Below are 16,851 nucleotides of genomic sequence, written 5' to 3'. Positions count from 1 at the left end.
TGGGGAGCTGTTTGTCTCGAGTTGGTCATTCAGAATTATATCTGTATTTTTCAGTTTATTAATTTCCATAGATTTTTTTTTTTAGAATCTATGGAAATTAATAAACTGAAAAATACAGATATAATTCTGAATGACCAACTCGAGACAAACAGCTCCCCACTCCTCAACCTCTTCAGTTAGAGACTTAGAAAGGTAAACACATTGTAAATTATATCACTTGAGAAAGGCACTCTGCCGAAACAGCTGTAGTCAGATAGTTGTAAATAATAAATTTTGTGGAAGTATAGAAAACAAAAGTTTTCAGTGTTTTATTGTGAGATGGTCTATATATGTTCTCTCAGAGATACTCTCAACATAGCTCGCTCGATAGCCCTCTGTGTTGTTTTTAATCTATTGGCTGACAACTCTGTAAGTGTCACGGTCTCCATTCCATATATTTATTTATTTAGCGTATGGCTATATTACAGTTTTTGTATGTAAATAAAGAAAACAATACATTATAAAGTCTGTATAGAATTTGACATTGTGCTCTACTTATTCCTTCTATATTCAATTGGTAAACTCTTACATTGGATCCAATTTCTTTTGTAATTTGTTCCTTGGAAAGACCATTCATTAACTGTGTCATCTTTAATGATTCTAAAAAAACTGCGATATACTTCTGTCAGAAGATCTTCGGAAAGATTGTCTGGCGATAAATTGTCCATAAATCATAACTGATAGAATACAACTGTTAAATACCCTTTTCCTTATATTTATTGGTATGTTTCTATTTTTCAACACATTACTGTGTCTTCGTACTACTGCCAAAGTCATTCGGATTCTTCTAGTTATCTCTGCCGTTTGATTCTGTTTGCCTAGTTTGATCGTGTTACCTTACCGCATTCACCTTAGCTGTTTCTATATGTTGATATAACATTTCCTGGATAAATAAAAGACATTCTCGTAATCATTAAATTGTAAAATGTTTTCAGGTTCAATGGAACAAAGGGATAACATCGACTGGAGAGGATTCCATAGCACACCAAATAGCTCCTCTATCGCATTGGCCAGAGATGAAGGTATTAATACTGGTAGTGAACGACGAAAGGAAAAAATACAGTTCAACTTCAGGAATGAAGAAAAGTGTGGAAACTTCAGAGCTTCTGCCATTTAGGGCGAATACCGTAGTACCTAAGAGGATAGAGGCTATAAAGGAAGCCATTTTGAAAAAGGATTTTGAAACTTTTGCTGAAATTACTATGAAAGATTCCAACTCTTTTCATGCTATTTGTTTGGATACTCTTCCTCCCTGTGTCTACATGAACGATGTCTCCCACGCTATAGTCGACGTTGTTCATCAATATAATGCAATTAAGAATTCACATAAGGTAAGTTTAAATCAATTGGGTTTGTTATAGTTGTATACTTTTACAAGAATTAAAACCCCTAAACGCCGTAAAAATGAGTGGCGCATACAATATTCCAGCTACAGAGGAGCTGATATGAATATTAGGTACGTGGCGCGAAAATGTATTTTCATTTTGGTGGAAAATGAAATTTTAGTTTTATTTTAAAAGATGTTTCCATAATATTTGTCAAATTTGAAGTAAAACGTGCCACAAAAGGATAACTTTGATAGTGTTTGTATTTTGAAGCTCTTTTGTGGCACGTTTTACTTCAAATTTAGCAAATATTATGGAAACATCTTTTAAAATAAAGCTAGAATTTTATTTTCCACCAAAATGAACATACATTTTCGCGCCACGTACCTAATATTCATATCAGCTCCTTTGTAGCTGGAATATTGTATGCGCCACTCATTTTTACGGCGTTTAGCGGTTTTTTATTCTTGTATCTTGTAAAACGTGCCACAAAAGGATAACTTTGATAGTGTTTGTATTTTGAAGCTCTTTTGTGGCACGTTTTACTTCAAATTTAGCAAATATTATGGAAACATCTTTTAAAATAAAGCTAGAATTTTATTTTCCACCAAAATGAACATACATTTTCGCGCCACGTACCTAATATTCATATCAGCTCCTTTGTAGCTGGAATATTGTATGCGCCACTCATTTTTACGGCGTTTAGCGGTTTTTTATTCTTGTATCAGGAGTTTTTCAAAGTTATTTATAAATTAAATGTATAAAGTTGAATGTAATGTTTCTCGATTCCAAGTTAAGCGTTATAAATGGTCGCCTTAATAGCACTATCTCTCAAATGATCTAGTGTCCATCGAATAATGTACACTAGATTTTTTTCTATTCGAAATAGATTGAAAACAAATATTGGGATGTCCGGTAAATAAAAAATATAAACCATTTCGGCGATAATGGTTAAATGGATTATACCTTTGGAACTCGATAACTTATATGGATATGTTGTTTCTATTTAAAATTCTAAACAAACTTAATTGTCCCTCGTTATTGGATAATGTGTACTTAAACACAATACATAGAACTCGACACACTGCACTCTTTTATATTCCTTTTCATAGGACTGAGTATGCTCGTCATTTTCCCTTGTCGAGAATGCTCATATTTTGCAATGACATGCTACTTGATCCATTCTGTCCAAGCATTAATATCTTCAAAAGGCAGCTTGGGAGTTTAATGATTTAAATATGTGATATTTTTCATCTTCTGTGATTTGATATACTGTGTTATTTTACAAATTTTATTGTTTAATTGTCTTTTATTCGTTGATTTTTTGATGTTTTTTGTACATGATCTTACTTTTACTTTTACTATTTTTTTGTATTCTTTTGTAAATGGTTCTACCATTGAAATAAATAAATAAACTTCTGAATGGCTTAACCGATTTTGATCATTAAACATGACTTTGAAACGTATTGACAAGTAGTATCTGATGCATCCAAGGTCAAGTATGGTAACTGAAGGTATTACAGGAATTATTGAGCTTGAAAAACCGTTTTTTCCCATAAGAAATACATTATAAATTTGATTATTTATGAAGCCTATAACTTAAAAATTCGAATTTTCCCAGATATGTGGTGTACACGGTTAGATGCGTCTAGAGTCCCCCTACAAACACTTAGTTATTGGCGCAATTCGTAGGTTGAAATTTTGAGTAATTGTCGAAAAACCAAAACTTTCAAAGTTTAGTTCTTCAGTTTTTGGGCTATACTGAACCGTGTGTAGGTATGATCTTGACCGCTTAGGCACCATTTGAAAGATTAACTCAACGCTATTGATTTGTTGTATTTGCGGTTTTCCTGTTTCTCCTTGAACCTAAGATATATATGCCCAAAAAGTATGTTATTTTGTGCCTACCAAGTCCTATAGCTGGCTTATGGGTGGTCAAAAGTCACAAACTACACCGGTTCTGAATCGGCCCTGACTCCCTCTTGAAACACAGAAAAAAAATTCAGATCGGTGTAACTTTTCCACACACATACGTACATACATACATATCCACAAACATTTTCCCCTTTTTAAATAAAAATTGAGTCATATTTGTGAGCTCGGTAACTTTTGAATGGTATAACCGATTTTCAAAATTAGACATGCGTTGGAAAGGTAAATACTCAGTACTATCAGAAGCCGCAAAGGTCGGACTTAAATTTTTGAAATTTTTGTGAGTTTTGGGGACGAGAACGAAAAACAGACCCTAAATGGGAAGGGCCGTAAAATCCACACCCTTGGACCAAAATGGAAAGTTGACATATGGATGGGCGAGTCTTTTCCTAAACTTTAAGATGGAATTTGGCCCAATTTACAATTCAGTCAGATTTAGAAAATCGAAAATTTCGTGTATATTCTCAAGCTATATTTTCGCGTATAGTGTCGCATGTAGGGGTATTGTGCGCCACTGGCGAAAACTGCCGTTCTCTGGTAATAGTACATAAGTACAAATAAATTAAAACACTTTAGAATATAGATTTGAAATAGAAGCACTACAAAAAGCTAAACAACAGGCAAAACTCAATGGAAATACATGACTATTGATTTTTCAATAGCGGAAAGGAAATAGAATGTATGTACATGCTTTGTGGTAAATGAAAAGCTGAAAAATCTAATCGTTGACTTCAAACCAATTTCAGAGAGAATAATAGAAAAATGCCAAAAAATAACACTTATAATTATACAGGGTGTACAGAAACTCTACCGACAAACGAAGACATAGATTCCTCAGATTTAAGACAATTTAACCCAATTCATCTAGTCCGAAAATTATTCATAAAGGAGCTAGAGCTATTTTGAAAAACGAAACTTGGTACACATAATTATCTTCCAGAGTTAAATCGATTCCATCCATTGCAAATTTCTAGTACCGGTCATAGGCGTTCGTTTTGGGTAGGGCTACAGTTATATTATCCCATAACTTTTTTCCTTTTAATTTCTAAGCATTCTTGAGTCTGGATTATTAAAATATAAGGTATTATAGTACCAAAAGGTACTCTTACTTTAAGTCGATAGGATACACCGTTTTCTAGAAAAATCGATTTGAAAATTTTTCGTTTTTTGAATATCAAAAAAAAAAAAAACTATTTAGAAAAACGAAAACTGGTACGTTTATTTATATTCCAGAGATGAATCGATTTCATTAATGGCGAATTTCTAGTACCGGTCATATGCGTCCGTTTTGGGTAGGTCAACGGTTATTTTATCGCATAACTTTTTTGTTTTTAACTTTTAATAATTTTTGACACTAGATTATTAAATTATGAGGTATTCTAGTACTAAAAGTTTTAAGTTGGTAAAATACACCGTTTTTTTTTTGAAAATTTTTTTCAATTTTTTTTTAAATTCAGGAAACGAAAAATTTTCAAATCGATTTTTCTAGAAAACGGTGTGTCCTACCGACTTAAAACAAGAGTACCTTTTAGTACTAGAATACATCACAACTTATAATCCAGTATCAAAAATGCTTAACACTTAAAGACAAAAAAATTATGCAATAAAATAACCGTTGCCCCATCCAATAAGGACGCCTATGACTGGTACTAGAAATTCACAATGGATGAAATCGATTTATCTCTAGAAGATAAATATGTGTACCAATTTTCGTTTTTCTAACTAGAAGCGTTCTGGAGGTATTTAAGAAAAACTACAAGACGCCATCTTCAAAGAGCTCTAGCTCCCTTAGGAAACATTTTCGGACTAGAGGACTAGATGAATTTGGTCAAATTGTCTTAAAATTATTATCTGAGGAATCTCCTGTCTTCGTTTGTCGGTAGAGTTTCTGGACACCCTGTACATGCACCGACTGAAGAGAAAACATGGAAATAAAGGAAAACTTCTTTAAATAAATAGATACATTATTCGAAAACATTTAGAAGTAGAAATGAAAGAAAATACCGATAAAGAACGAACACAGGAAAGACCGCCTAACGAAAAAGAAATAATAGAGAAACTAAAGAAAAATAAGAGCCCAGCAAAGGATGGTAAGGAAAGTATCAGCTGAAATGTTCAAATATGGAGGTCTATTGGTACTAATTAAGCATTTGGAAAAGTTGCTGAAAGAAATATGACAACAAGAACACATACTGCAAGAATGGACTAAAGCCACGCTGTGTCCAATTCACAAAAAAGGCAATAAAAGTTTATGCCATAATTAGGTACAGGGGAATAGCGCTACTAAATGTTGCATAAAAAATCCATGCAGTACATAAAAATTATAAAAGATGTTATCACATAAAATATATAATGACCAAGAAAAATATCAATGTGGATTCAAAAAAAGATGCAGCAAAGTAGATTAAATTTTCCTGTTACGCGAAATACACGCTACGAATATGGGAAATCTACAGTGGTCCTATTCATTGACTTTAAACAAGCTTTTGACAGAGTAAAATGGAAAGAAATATACAAGGCACTAAGTGAAATGGAAATTAGTGAAAAATTAGTAAGAATGATAAAAGCGGCACTCAGAAAAACTGAGAATAGGGTTATAATAAATGAAAAAGAAACAGAAAGTTTAAAGTCAGTGAGAGGTGCGACAAGGGGACCCACTGTCATCACTGTTGTTCAGTCTTTTTCTTGAAATTGACGTCAAAGAAATCGATAGGACTCGTATATCAACTAAAACACCAATGCCTAGCATTGGCTGATGGGACTGTGCTGATAGCCAGAATTAAAAGAAATACTAAAAAGACTAGAAGCTAAAGCGAGAAAGAAAGGAATATTCATAAACTAATAAAAGACCAAATATATGGAATGAACAGAACGAGAATACATAATAAGGACAATACCTGACAATAATCACTGAAGAAAAAATATATAAATTCGAAGAAGTAGAAAGATTCTAGTACCTATAGTTCGTCCCACCTTGACTTTACAGTATAGGGAACATAGGCAATGTAGTCCTTATGAGAGTTTTTAGGGCGGTGATGTCGATTTTATCAAATAGAATTTGTATTCGAACATTAGAGAGATTAAATTAAAACTGCTTTAAAAAGGCAATTTACAATTGAAGCGCTTATTGTATAAAGGGTATAAGTCCGCAATACCTAGTTTTGAGAAAACTTAAAAAAACCAATTAGTTTAGACTTTTCAAGACCTATCAAATGTTGTTCTACATATGAAATGTAGAAATAAACTAGTAGAGTGACACGTGATACAGCAAATTTGGCTTCTAAAATTTTTTTATTGAGAAATTCGCATCAACCCGAAAGTTATTAGCGAGGAGCAGATTTACAATATTAAATATTTTATATTTACAAAATTAATAGCTTTTAAATAGTTTAACATATTTGTGAACGAACAATTTACACCAAGTGCTTTCTCTAAGTTTGTTGGAATAAAGTAAATTCTTCTTGCTGTGGAGAAAACTGGACAGTCTACAATTATATGTTTTACCGAGAGTTTAACGTTACACTGATCACATTTCGGTTCAGGTTCTTTTGTTATTAAGAACTTGTGTGTGGCACTGGTATGACCTAACCTAAGGCGGGTTATTGTCACTTGATCCCTTCTTTTGGTGGGGAAACACGTCCATGGTTTAATGTTCGGTTTAATATTCCAAAGATTGGACACCGAAAATTGCCACCGGTTTTGCCACTCACTTAGGATACGCGATTTGATACGCTTCTAAAATTATTAAGGCCAAAAGAACTGTTTTTAGGGCTGGGACTTGTTTCCTGTATACAATGAATGAATAAAATACGAAATAATGCTGCTGTTCGACAAGCAATAATTATTAATTTATGTATAAAAACCACGATTTTGTATAAACATCATTTACGTATAAAAAAAAACAAGTAATCACTATCATATTCTTCATTGGACCTCGGCCAGTCCTTAAATTGCTCAAAACTTTCTTTATCTTCTTCGGGAAAGTAAGTCAAGACTTACGTAGGTATATCATCATCAATGGTGCTACAGCCCTATGAAAGAGCCTCGACCTTCCCAAGTCTATTACGCCAGTCAGTACTATCCATTGCCAGTTTGCTGCGCCTATTTTTCTCCCATCCTCATCTACACCATCCTTGCATCTAAGTTTTGGCCTAACCCTATTTCTACTTCCCACAGATTGTGACATAAGGATTCTTCTAGGAGGGTTGTTATGCTGTGATCTTGCTGGATGTCCTGCCCATCTTAGTCCTCCTATTCTTATAAGAGATACTACGTCTTTTCCACCAAATATATGTTTATATCTGTGGTATACCTCGTAGTTATACCTCCTCCTCCAGACACCATTTTCACAGATGCCACCGAATATTCCTCTCAGGATCCTTCGTTCAAATATAAGCAGAAGGTTTTCATCTGCCTTGGAGATGGTCCTTGTCTCCGATCCATATGTCAGCACTGGTTGTATAAGGTTATTTTTGTTTTTTGGCTTAAGGTACGTATACACGTAGATATATAAGGTACCTAAATAAGTAGATTTCCTCCCAACTCCCGACATAACCTTCACCTATACATCAAAAAGGCGCCACCCTGTACATAGTCGTAAACTTTGTTCCAGTACACACCTTGTGTGTGTAACTCAGTAAAACACAGGTTAAAACAAAATTAATATAGGTAGTCGATGTAATTATGTACAGATAAAAAAAAAAGAAATAAATATAAAATATAATTTTATTTGTCGCCGAGTCGCAGCGAAGTCCTCCCCCGGATAGACGACTGTAAAAGAAAAGCAAAATTAACAATAATATGAAATATTCTTACACCTCAGTGCAGTGTAAGTTTGCAAACACTCACGCGATTAAAATATATAAATTTATCGGGAGCTCGCTCACTACGCTTGCCACCGTTTAGTTATGAGCCGCAAATTACCTCACCACGGTACACCTTGCTGCTCAAGTTGGCCTGCCTTAGCTTGCGGGATCTAGTCACCACGGTGCCTCGGTACTCAGGTCGGCCTGCCTAGCTCACCTCGCTTGGCGGGTAGTCTGTCGCTTCAAGACTGGCGGATCTCTGTTTGTGGCCTTTTTAAATACCCCTCTGCCTGTGTTGTTTCGGAGAAGTGGAACTGAGTGGGACATCTGCGCGATTTGTGAAACTCGCACGGTTCTAGTGTCAACTTTTTCCAAGTACAAGTAATCCAGCTTTAATTTGTACATTATTCTTATATTTTTCAGGGTTTCACTCGCCCCTTTTCCGTTTCCCTTCTCTTCTCAATTTAATACCTTCACTACTTGCATCAGATATATCAGACATGATGCTAATGAATATTGTTTAAAATAAAAAAAATATTATTTATCAGCATAATTACTAATTACAGCTAATCGAATTAATAAAATAAGCAACAGAAACGATGGTGGCACCACAAGAATTTACTGTATAAAGGTAACCAGTCCTGGACTAGTTCCTTTTATACGCTCAACAAACATTTTATCCTGCGATATTTCGCGCATGGTAAGAAATACAAATTTCCCTTGTAGACTCATTGATCCGTCGACTTTAGTTTAACAAAATGTATATCCTATTTTAAATTCGTACTTAGGCGGACTTATTCCATTTACACAATCGATTCAATTTTAGGAATCATATGCGTAATAACTATAGTACATCAAATAAACTTAAATGCATACGAATCCTAATACTGTAGATTGTCTTTCTAAAACAGTTTTAATTTAATCTCTCTAATGTTCGATTACAAATTCTTTTTGATAAAATCGGCATCAACGCGCTAAAAACACTCATAAGGACTGCATTGCCTAGGTTCCCTATAAGCTAAGTCAAGGTGTCACGGACTATAGGAGCGACTTTCACCAGGAGACTGGAGAAAGGAGAGTGGTGGTGATGAAAATGTTCCATATTCGAGTGAAAATGTTTGTTTTTAGGACGAAATACGGAGATATTATAAATTATAATTTGCTTTATGTTAAGCGTACACTTACTTCGCTTCGTAAAATTTTGTGAAAGTTAATATTGCTCTTTTTTTAGGTTGCATATACGTTCGATGCTGGTCCAAATGCGTGCTTATTCTTACTAGAATCAGAGGTGGATGAATTTTTATCTGTGATCAATTATGTCTTCCAACCACCGACTGATCTTAAAACTTTAGAATATATAAGAGGTATAAAAACAGAACCGAAGATAATTAAAGACGTAAGTATTGTTGATCATACTTTTATACTACTTGTAAGTAATCATTAAATTCTTATTTTACTCGTATTAAGGACCTGATACGTCTTTTTTAACATCATGCCGTTGTCTGTCCAAGTGTGCTTTAATTCTCGAAGGACATGGTGATCGCCAACTGTTGAACTTATGAAAGGACTAAGAACTAATGGACTAAAACATGTATGATTAAAAATAAAGTAGTAATTGGTCGAACTCAACACAGATATCATAAAGAATTTATTCCAATAACCTTCTTCTTCTTAACGTGCCCTATCGAGTCCCCTTGACGTTGGCGATTAACATGGCAAAACTGTCTCTGTCTCGAGCTATTATAAATAGTTGTTTTTCTTTATTCCTGTCCACTCTCTGATATTCTTCAACCGAGAGGTCTGTTTTCTACCAATTCATCTGCTGCCTTCGATTTTACCCATCATAATAAGTTGAAGAATATTATACCGGTCTCCTCTTACTATGTGTCTAAAATAGGCCGTCTTTCTACATTTTGATGTTATCAAAGCAGCTCGCGAACAGCATTCCTCTCTTAAGTACTGTTACATTATTTATCAGCATAGCCGTCCATGGTATTTTTAGTGTACGTCTGTAGCCACATTCAAATAACCACTCACCCTTTTGTCGAAATTACAAAAAATGTATGGTTTGTTCAACAGTAAATGGTTGAGTTCAATTAGTGCGGTCGTAAATATTATTAAATTTATCTGACCTGGCCCATTGTTAAGACCCACCCGGAGCGCTAAGCCACCGAGGTAGACAGAGTTGGTCTTTTGTAATTAACACTGGCTAGACGGTACTCCCATAATAAAGCCTGAAATAAATTTTACCTGAAACCGGGTCTTTTATACTATTATCGGTTAATCCAGGATGTTTATAGTGGTAACTAATTGAACTCAACCATTTACTGTTAAACATACCATACCCTTTGGACTGACGTTTTTTTTTCTGGCTTTTAATAAGCCTTTTGAATACGTATTTTTGTTTCAGGAGTTAAAATTGTCATTCGAACCAAAACAGCAGAAACCTGGGTTTCTTAAATTTATCATACATACGACCGTTGGAAATGGTCCAAGAATTATAGAAGATCCTGAAAATCACTTATTGACAAATGAAGGTCTTCCAAAAGATTTATAGATGTTAAAGTGAGAAGAATTTGTAAACAGTGTGTCAATTTGAAAAGGCCCCACCCTCTATAATTTGGTCCCTATAGAAAATCTAAAAATATGCAAAAACACCTCAAATTTATTTGTGAGGGTGACATTTTCTAGACCAATTTTCAACTAAATTACATCAACCCTCAAGCGGTGGCGGACACAAATTATAGAGGGTGGTACCTTTTCAAAGTAACTTTAAGTGGTAATTCTACATGAAAAAATAATGATGGTTTGCTTTATAAACAAATGTCCGCAAATGCTTCGTTTTCGAGATACGGGGTGTTGAAATTTTTATTTCAAACTGCCAATTTATTTATTGCTCTAAGACCGGTTGAGCTATGAACATGACATTTGGTGGGTTTTAAGAAGTAGTTATTGCGCATTTTTTGACATACAACTATCATCATTGGCGCGCCTACGGATAATGGTCTGAATTTTTTTAAAGAAAAAAATAGTACGCCACTGAGATATTTCAAACTAAAAATTATTTTTTAATGTCATGTTTAATTTATGATAGGAATCGTTTCTTGACTTTTATTGATGTGGTGCACCGTTTTTATGCAAAAAAATAAAACATCTTGGCGCGTATTTTTCATTTCCTAATAAGAGTGCATTATCAAGAACTATTTAAATACTAATCTAGAACAATAACAGAAAATGTTTCTAATACGATTTTAAATAGGGGCAAAGCTACAACAAATGTTCAAAATGACTTTTCACTTAGAGATGACAGAAGAATTTTATATTTATCATTGGCGCGCGTACGGGTAATGGTCTGATTTTTTTTAAACAAAACAATAGTACACCACTGAGATATGTCAAATCAAAAATCATTTTTGAATTCCTCGTTCAATTTACGTCAAAAAATCTTTGTTGCCATTTTTTCATATGAGGCGCCGTTTTTATGAAAAAAAATAAACAATCTTAACGTTTACAAAGTATTTGAAATAAGTTTCTATGCCTATGGAAACTACCTCGAATACTTTGTAAACGTTAAGATGTTTTATTTTTTGTATAAAAACGGCTCCTCATATGAAAAATGACAGGATATACTTTTTGTCACAAATTAGAGGAGGAATTCAAAAATGATTTTTAATGTGACATATGTCAGTGGCGTACTATTTTTTTCTTTAAAAAAAATTCAGACCATTCCCGTAGGCGGCCAATGATGAATATAAAATTCTTGTCACCTCTAAGTGAAGTCGTTTTTAACATTTGTTGTAGCTTTGCACCTATTTAAAATCTTGTTAGTAATATTTTCTGTTATTGTTCTAGTTTAGTATTATTATATTAAATAGTTCTTGATAATGTATTAAGAAGTAAAAATACGCGCAAAGATGTTTTATTTTTTTGCATAAAAACGGAGCACCATATGAAAAAGAGTCCAGAAAGGATTTTTATCATAAATGAACCATAGAATTTAAAAATAATTTTTAGTTTGAAATATCACAGTGGCGTACTATTTTTTTCTTTAAAAAAATTCAGACCATTACCCGTAGGCGTGCCAATGATGAATACAAAATTCTTAATTGTATGTCAAAATATGCACAATAACTACCTCTTAAAACCCACCAAATTTCATTTTCATAGGTCAACCAGTCTTAGAGCAATAAATAAATTGGCAGTTTGAAATAAAAATTTCAACACCCCGTATCTGGAAAACGAAGCATTTACGGACATATGTTTATTGAGCAAACTGTCATTATTTTTTTATGTAGAATTACCCCTTAAAGTTTTTCATACTTATTTACTAACACCCTGTATAAATACAAATAGGGGATTTATTTTCATCTACATTACGAAATTTAGTTTGTATATGCTTACTTAGTGGTGCTTGATTTTTTTATGTCATTAATTTTATAATAAAAGACATTTTTAATATTTTGTTTTATTTTGGTTTTTGGTGGACTAAATCAAGAATCCTAGACGTTAGAGGATTGTCTATGAAGGGTTTGCTCTAGATTCTTTTATCTGAGAATATGTACTGTTATATTTCTATTTGATATGAAAATTAAATTTTGATAATTATAAACAGAATTCAATTTAATATAAAATATTTTCAATTTTCTCAACCACGGGCATATAAATTTAGAACAACCTGTATACAACAAATTGTTATATTTAATTTTAAGAAGTGATTAGAAAAAGCTTACGGAACTCGGGACAATGCGCCGAGAATAAACAAAGTGAATGGCGCGTACCATTATCGTTGTTCGCGGAAGGTTCGATCATTAGCCTATGCTAAATAAGACTCAGTTGAAAGAGATAATAGGTCATTATCGTTGTTCGCGGAAGGTTCGATCATTAGCCTATGCTAAATAAGACTCAGTTGAAGTAGATAATAGGTCATTAAATTTTGTAAATAGTAGAAAGTAATTTTAGAATGGTGTAATAAATAGTGTGATGTTACTGCCTTCTAGGTCGTAATTAATTAAAACTCTCTTCTTAGTTCAAATACATTATATTATTTACTTTTAACTCCGTCTACAATTAACCATAACAATGGGTTTACATATCACAGTAATGACCTACCGTCACATTGCTCAATTACTAACTACTATAAATAATTATAACGATAACGATGACCCGTATCATCGGGTGTTCACTTATATACATGATGAACTCTCGCAACCTCACGCTCGGCCTTGGTCAAGGGCGAACGATGAATGATATATGTTTTTCTTTGAATAACACATCTTTTGTACAGGGTGATATTATAATACCACACCTCCCCGTTTTGTTAAAATTACATATTTTTAAAATGTGATGCTCCTCTTTCCCTTTTACAAAAATTTTTATGGTTACCTAATACTATTTTGAAAAACTAAATTTCCTAACTATGCTAACTAACTGTAACATGGTACATTTCAGATCAATCAATTTTTCCCTAAACATGTATATTCTTTTTCCTATTTTACACAAAAGTTCATATTTTCCCTATACTAAAACTGGTATTTTATAACCTATTACTAGTTCACGTACTTTCACGTCGTGTCTTTTCGTCCTTTTTTTTTTCGTTCACTAATTCACTTCATCAAAACAGTGTCCACAGTGAATGAAATTGATCCTAACTTTTAAATAGTCTTTTAGTGCCTATAAGCCGTAACTAATCTAATTGTAATAAAATCTCGACTTTAATACTTCCTAAGCTAAGCTAAATATTACCTAACTTCTATTAAATGGTATATAAAAAAAGAATTTAACGTTACTTTACTATTTCATCTTATTATTTCAGTCTTATTTTGATTTATTTATATACGCCTTACTAACTTTAAAATATTGTACCTATAATAAAAATGTAATCTCTCTAAAAAACTTCTAATGTGTCTCTAAAAAACTTCTAATAACTCTCTTGTACCTATAATAAAGATTTAATCTCTCTAAGAACTTCACTTTTTGCGTCCCTTTACTTACTATCTACTAACACTATTGTAAGATATTGTCTATCCTTAATTCAAACACTTCCATTTTCCGCGAAAATTTAACCTGAATTTAAAAATAAGTTATTTATAATTTACATTACTTTAGAGAAAAAAATTTTCAACTTTAATTCTTAGACATAATTCAATGATTAGCTACTTATTTGCTTAGTATCTTCTTAATTTTGCTTCTTTTCTTGCAATTTTTAGGTGTCTTCTTTCATTTTTCCCACATATTTTAATAAAAAAATTATCTTTTTTTTCTCTTCTTCTTCTTGTCTGGTACTACAACTATATTTCTTCATTTTCTCCACATAATAACACTTCTACAGTGTACATAATTCATCTTCATATACATCTTTCATATAACAATCATATATCATTTATCTCATATATCATTTCATATAACATCATAATCATCACTTCATATACTAGCTCCGATACCTTCGTTTTACCTTAATAAAAGAGGTTTCACTCGGATGTCTTAGTTCTCCGCCAATATTAACCCGAATTTTCGCCCTGATCTGTACGCACCATTAAGGTGGTATAGTTAACTCAAAACACGAAATAGGTATTTTATGCGGTTCAAATTCTTCTAAAAATATCACAACCTCAATCCCTTGCTTTGAGGCCGTTGTTTATTCACGAATAATCATGAATAAAATAGGTACTCTCAAAACACAGAGTGGGTCTCTAATAAGCTTTCAAGCTTCTATAAATCACTTAGTACCTTCCCAATTTGACAAGAGCAGTGGGTTTCTTATTGTCTCAAGTTGTCTCATAATATTTAGCTTATACTATTGTTAGTTCTTCTTCTTATCTATATAGTTCTTCTCCAAATTCCTTATCTCGACGCATCAGGTCGGTTCGTTAAAAATAAATCTCTTGCTTATAGCAATGTTTGTCTTAAGCTCTTATATTAACGTATGTCATCACTAATCATTATTCATTAAAAAAAAATCATTTATATATCATTTATCACACAAAAATTATTAATTCAGGTTCATATCATACAAAATTTAACACAAAGTCGATGGAAATGTATCTATATAATCAATAAATATCAATAATAAAAACAACTGGCTAATAAAAATTCAATAATAGTATACATATTCGACAAAAATTCAATAAAAAAATAGCATATGCAAAAGTTAGATAAAAATATTCAGAATCGGTTGATATCTCAAAATTCGATAGAAATTTTTGGAAAAAAAAATTCGATATTCCATAAAATATTCAAAAATAACCGTACTAAAAATCGAAATCGGATAGATTTTTCAAATAAATTCAATAAAAATTCAAAATTCAATAAAAATTCAAGAATAGCATATATAATAAACTTTGATAAAAAATATTTAATTCAAAAATCACTTCATGTTTCAAAATTCATAGATATTCTTAAAAAAAAAATCGATACTTCATAAATTATTCAAAAATCAGCAAAGATAAATATTCAATGTTCAATAATAATATAAAAACGAGGGAAGCATTTTTAATAAAGATAGACATTCTTACTTACATTTTATCACTTTGTCTTTGTTCACTGGGTTCTCTGCATTCTTCCTGTCCTGGTCTGTTTTCGCCGTCTATACTTCCAAGCTGGTGCCGCCATCTTTGTTCCTTACAGAAGACCTCCTCTAATCTGCAGGATCAGCCATGTATTAAATAGTGTGATGTTACTGCCTTCTAGGTCGTAATTAATTAAAACTCTCTTCTTAGTTCAAATACATTATATTATTTACTTTTAACTCCGTCTACAATTAACCATAACAATGGGTTTACATATCACAGTAATGACCTACCGTCACATTGCTCAATTACTAACTACTATAAATAATTATAACGATAACGATGACCCGTATCATCGGGTGTTCACTTATATACATGATGAACTCTCGCAACCTCACGCTCGGCCTTGGTCAAGGGCGAACGATGAATGATATATGTTTTTCTTTGAATAACACATCTTTTGTACAGGGTGATATTATAATACCACAATGGGAATTAACTATTTTTTTTTTGAAATCCATTAAGCATATTTAGAAAGATTAAAAATTGGTTTTGAGGAAGACTGCGAATGAGAGTTGGTGGTGGAAGGTTGATTTGTGAATCTGGAAGGGATATTTAGAAAGTAGGGAAATGAATGAAAAATAGAGATCAGAATGTTTTGAGCTGTCGAGAAGTGAAGTCCAGTAGTAGACGGTAGTGTACGGAGAGTGAGAAAGCCGGCGTAGTTCCGTGAGTGTGGAGATCTATCGTGGAACGAGAGGTAGGCCAGGTTGAGAGTAAAGAACCTCCTTGAGCCAAGAGTGTCCCGGTAGCTGATTGCAGTTTCGAAAAAGGTAGAACACAGCATCACGACAGAAGCAGGAACGAGAGCTATACGAGCTAATTTTCAAAGGAGAACATTACTGAAAGCCAGGACGAGGTTTTGATCGCAGCCAAGGATAGCAGGAAACGGGTCTTGTGTGAAGACATTCTCAGTTCACCAGAAAAAGGTCAGTCTCATTTGTTTGGACATGAATGTATGGGTTTTTCGTATTAAATACCACATTATAAATTGAAGAACATAATAAATAATATCAGAAAAGCTTCATCAAACTTAAATAGAATTGTTGCTAATAAATCCTAATAGTTAAATGTTAATAAAAACTTTCAATTGGAAACCAAAAGGAAATAAGATTCCCATTTGTAAATGTTATGTTTAAGAAAAATAAGATCTAGCAAATATTAAGCAGTGATTGCCATTTAAAT

The 16,851-nt window shown here is 32.8% G+C and overlaps 1 protein-coding gene across 4 annotated transcripts in view; it reads left to right on the top strand.

The window, feature by feature from the left end:
- Positions 1–12,557, top strand: part of LOC114336371 (diphosphomevalonate decarboxylase) — a 51,413-nt gene extending 38,856 nt beyond the window's left edge. For all 4 annotated transcript variants that reach the window (XM_050657423.1, XM_050657424.1, XM_028286725.2 and 1 more), the window contains exons 6-8: positions 975–1,370; positions 9,333–9,497; positions 10,512–12,557. In XM_050657423.1, the coding sequence (XP_050513380.1) occupies positions 975–1,370; positions 9,333–9,497; positions 10,512–10,658 (708 nt within the window). In that variant the 3' untranslated portion in view covers positions 10,659–12,557. The remainder of the gene's footprint in view (positions 1–974; positions 1,371–9,332; positions 9,498–10,511) is intronic.
- Positions 12,558–16,851: the final 4,294 nt, after the last annotated feature.

The sequence above is a fragment of the Diabrotica virgifera genome, chromosome 8 (genome assembly GCF_917563875.1).
Source record: "Diabrotica virgifera virgifera chromosome 8, PGI_DIABVI_V3a".
Lineage (NCBI taxonomy): Eukaryota > Metazoa > Arthropoda > Insecta > Coleoptera > Chrysomelidae > Diabrotica > Diabrotica virgifera.
The sequence above is the reverse complement of the archived record's forward strand: the minus strand, read 5'-3'. Positions and strand labels throughout refer to the sequence as shown.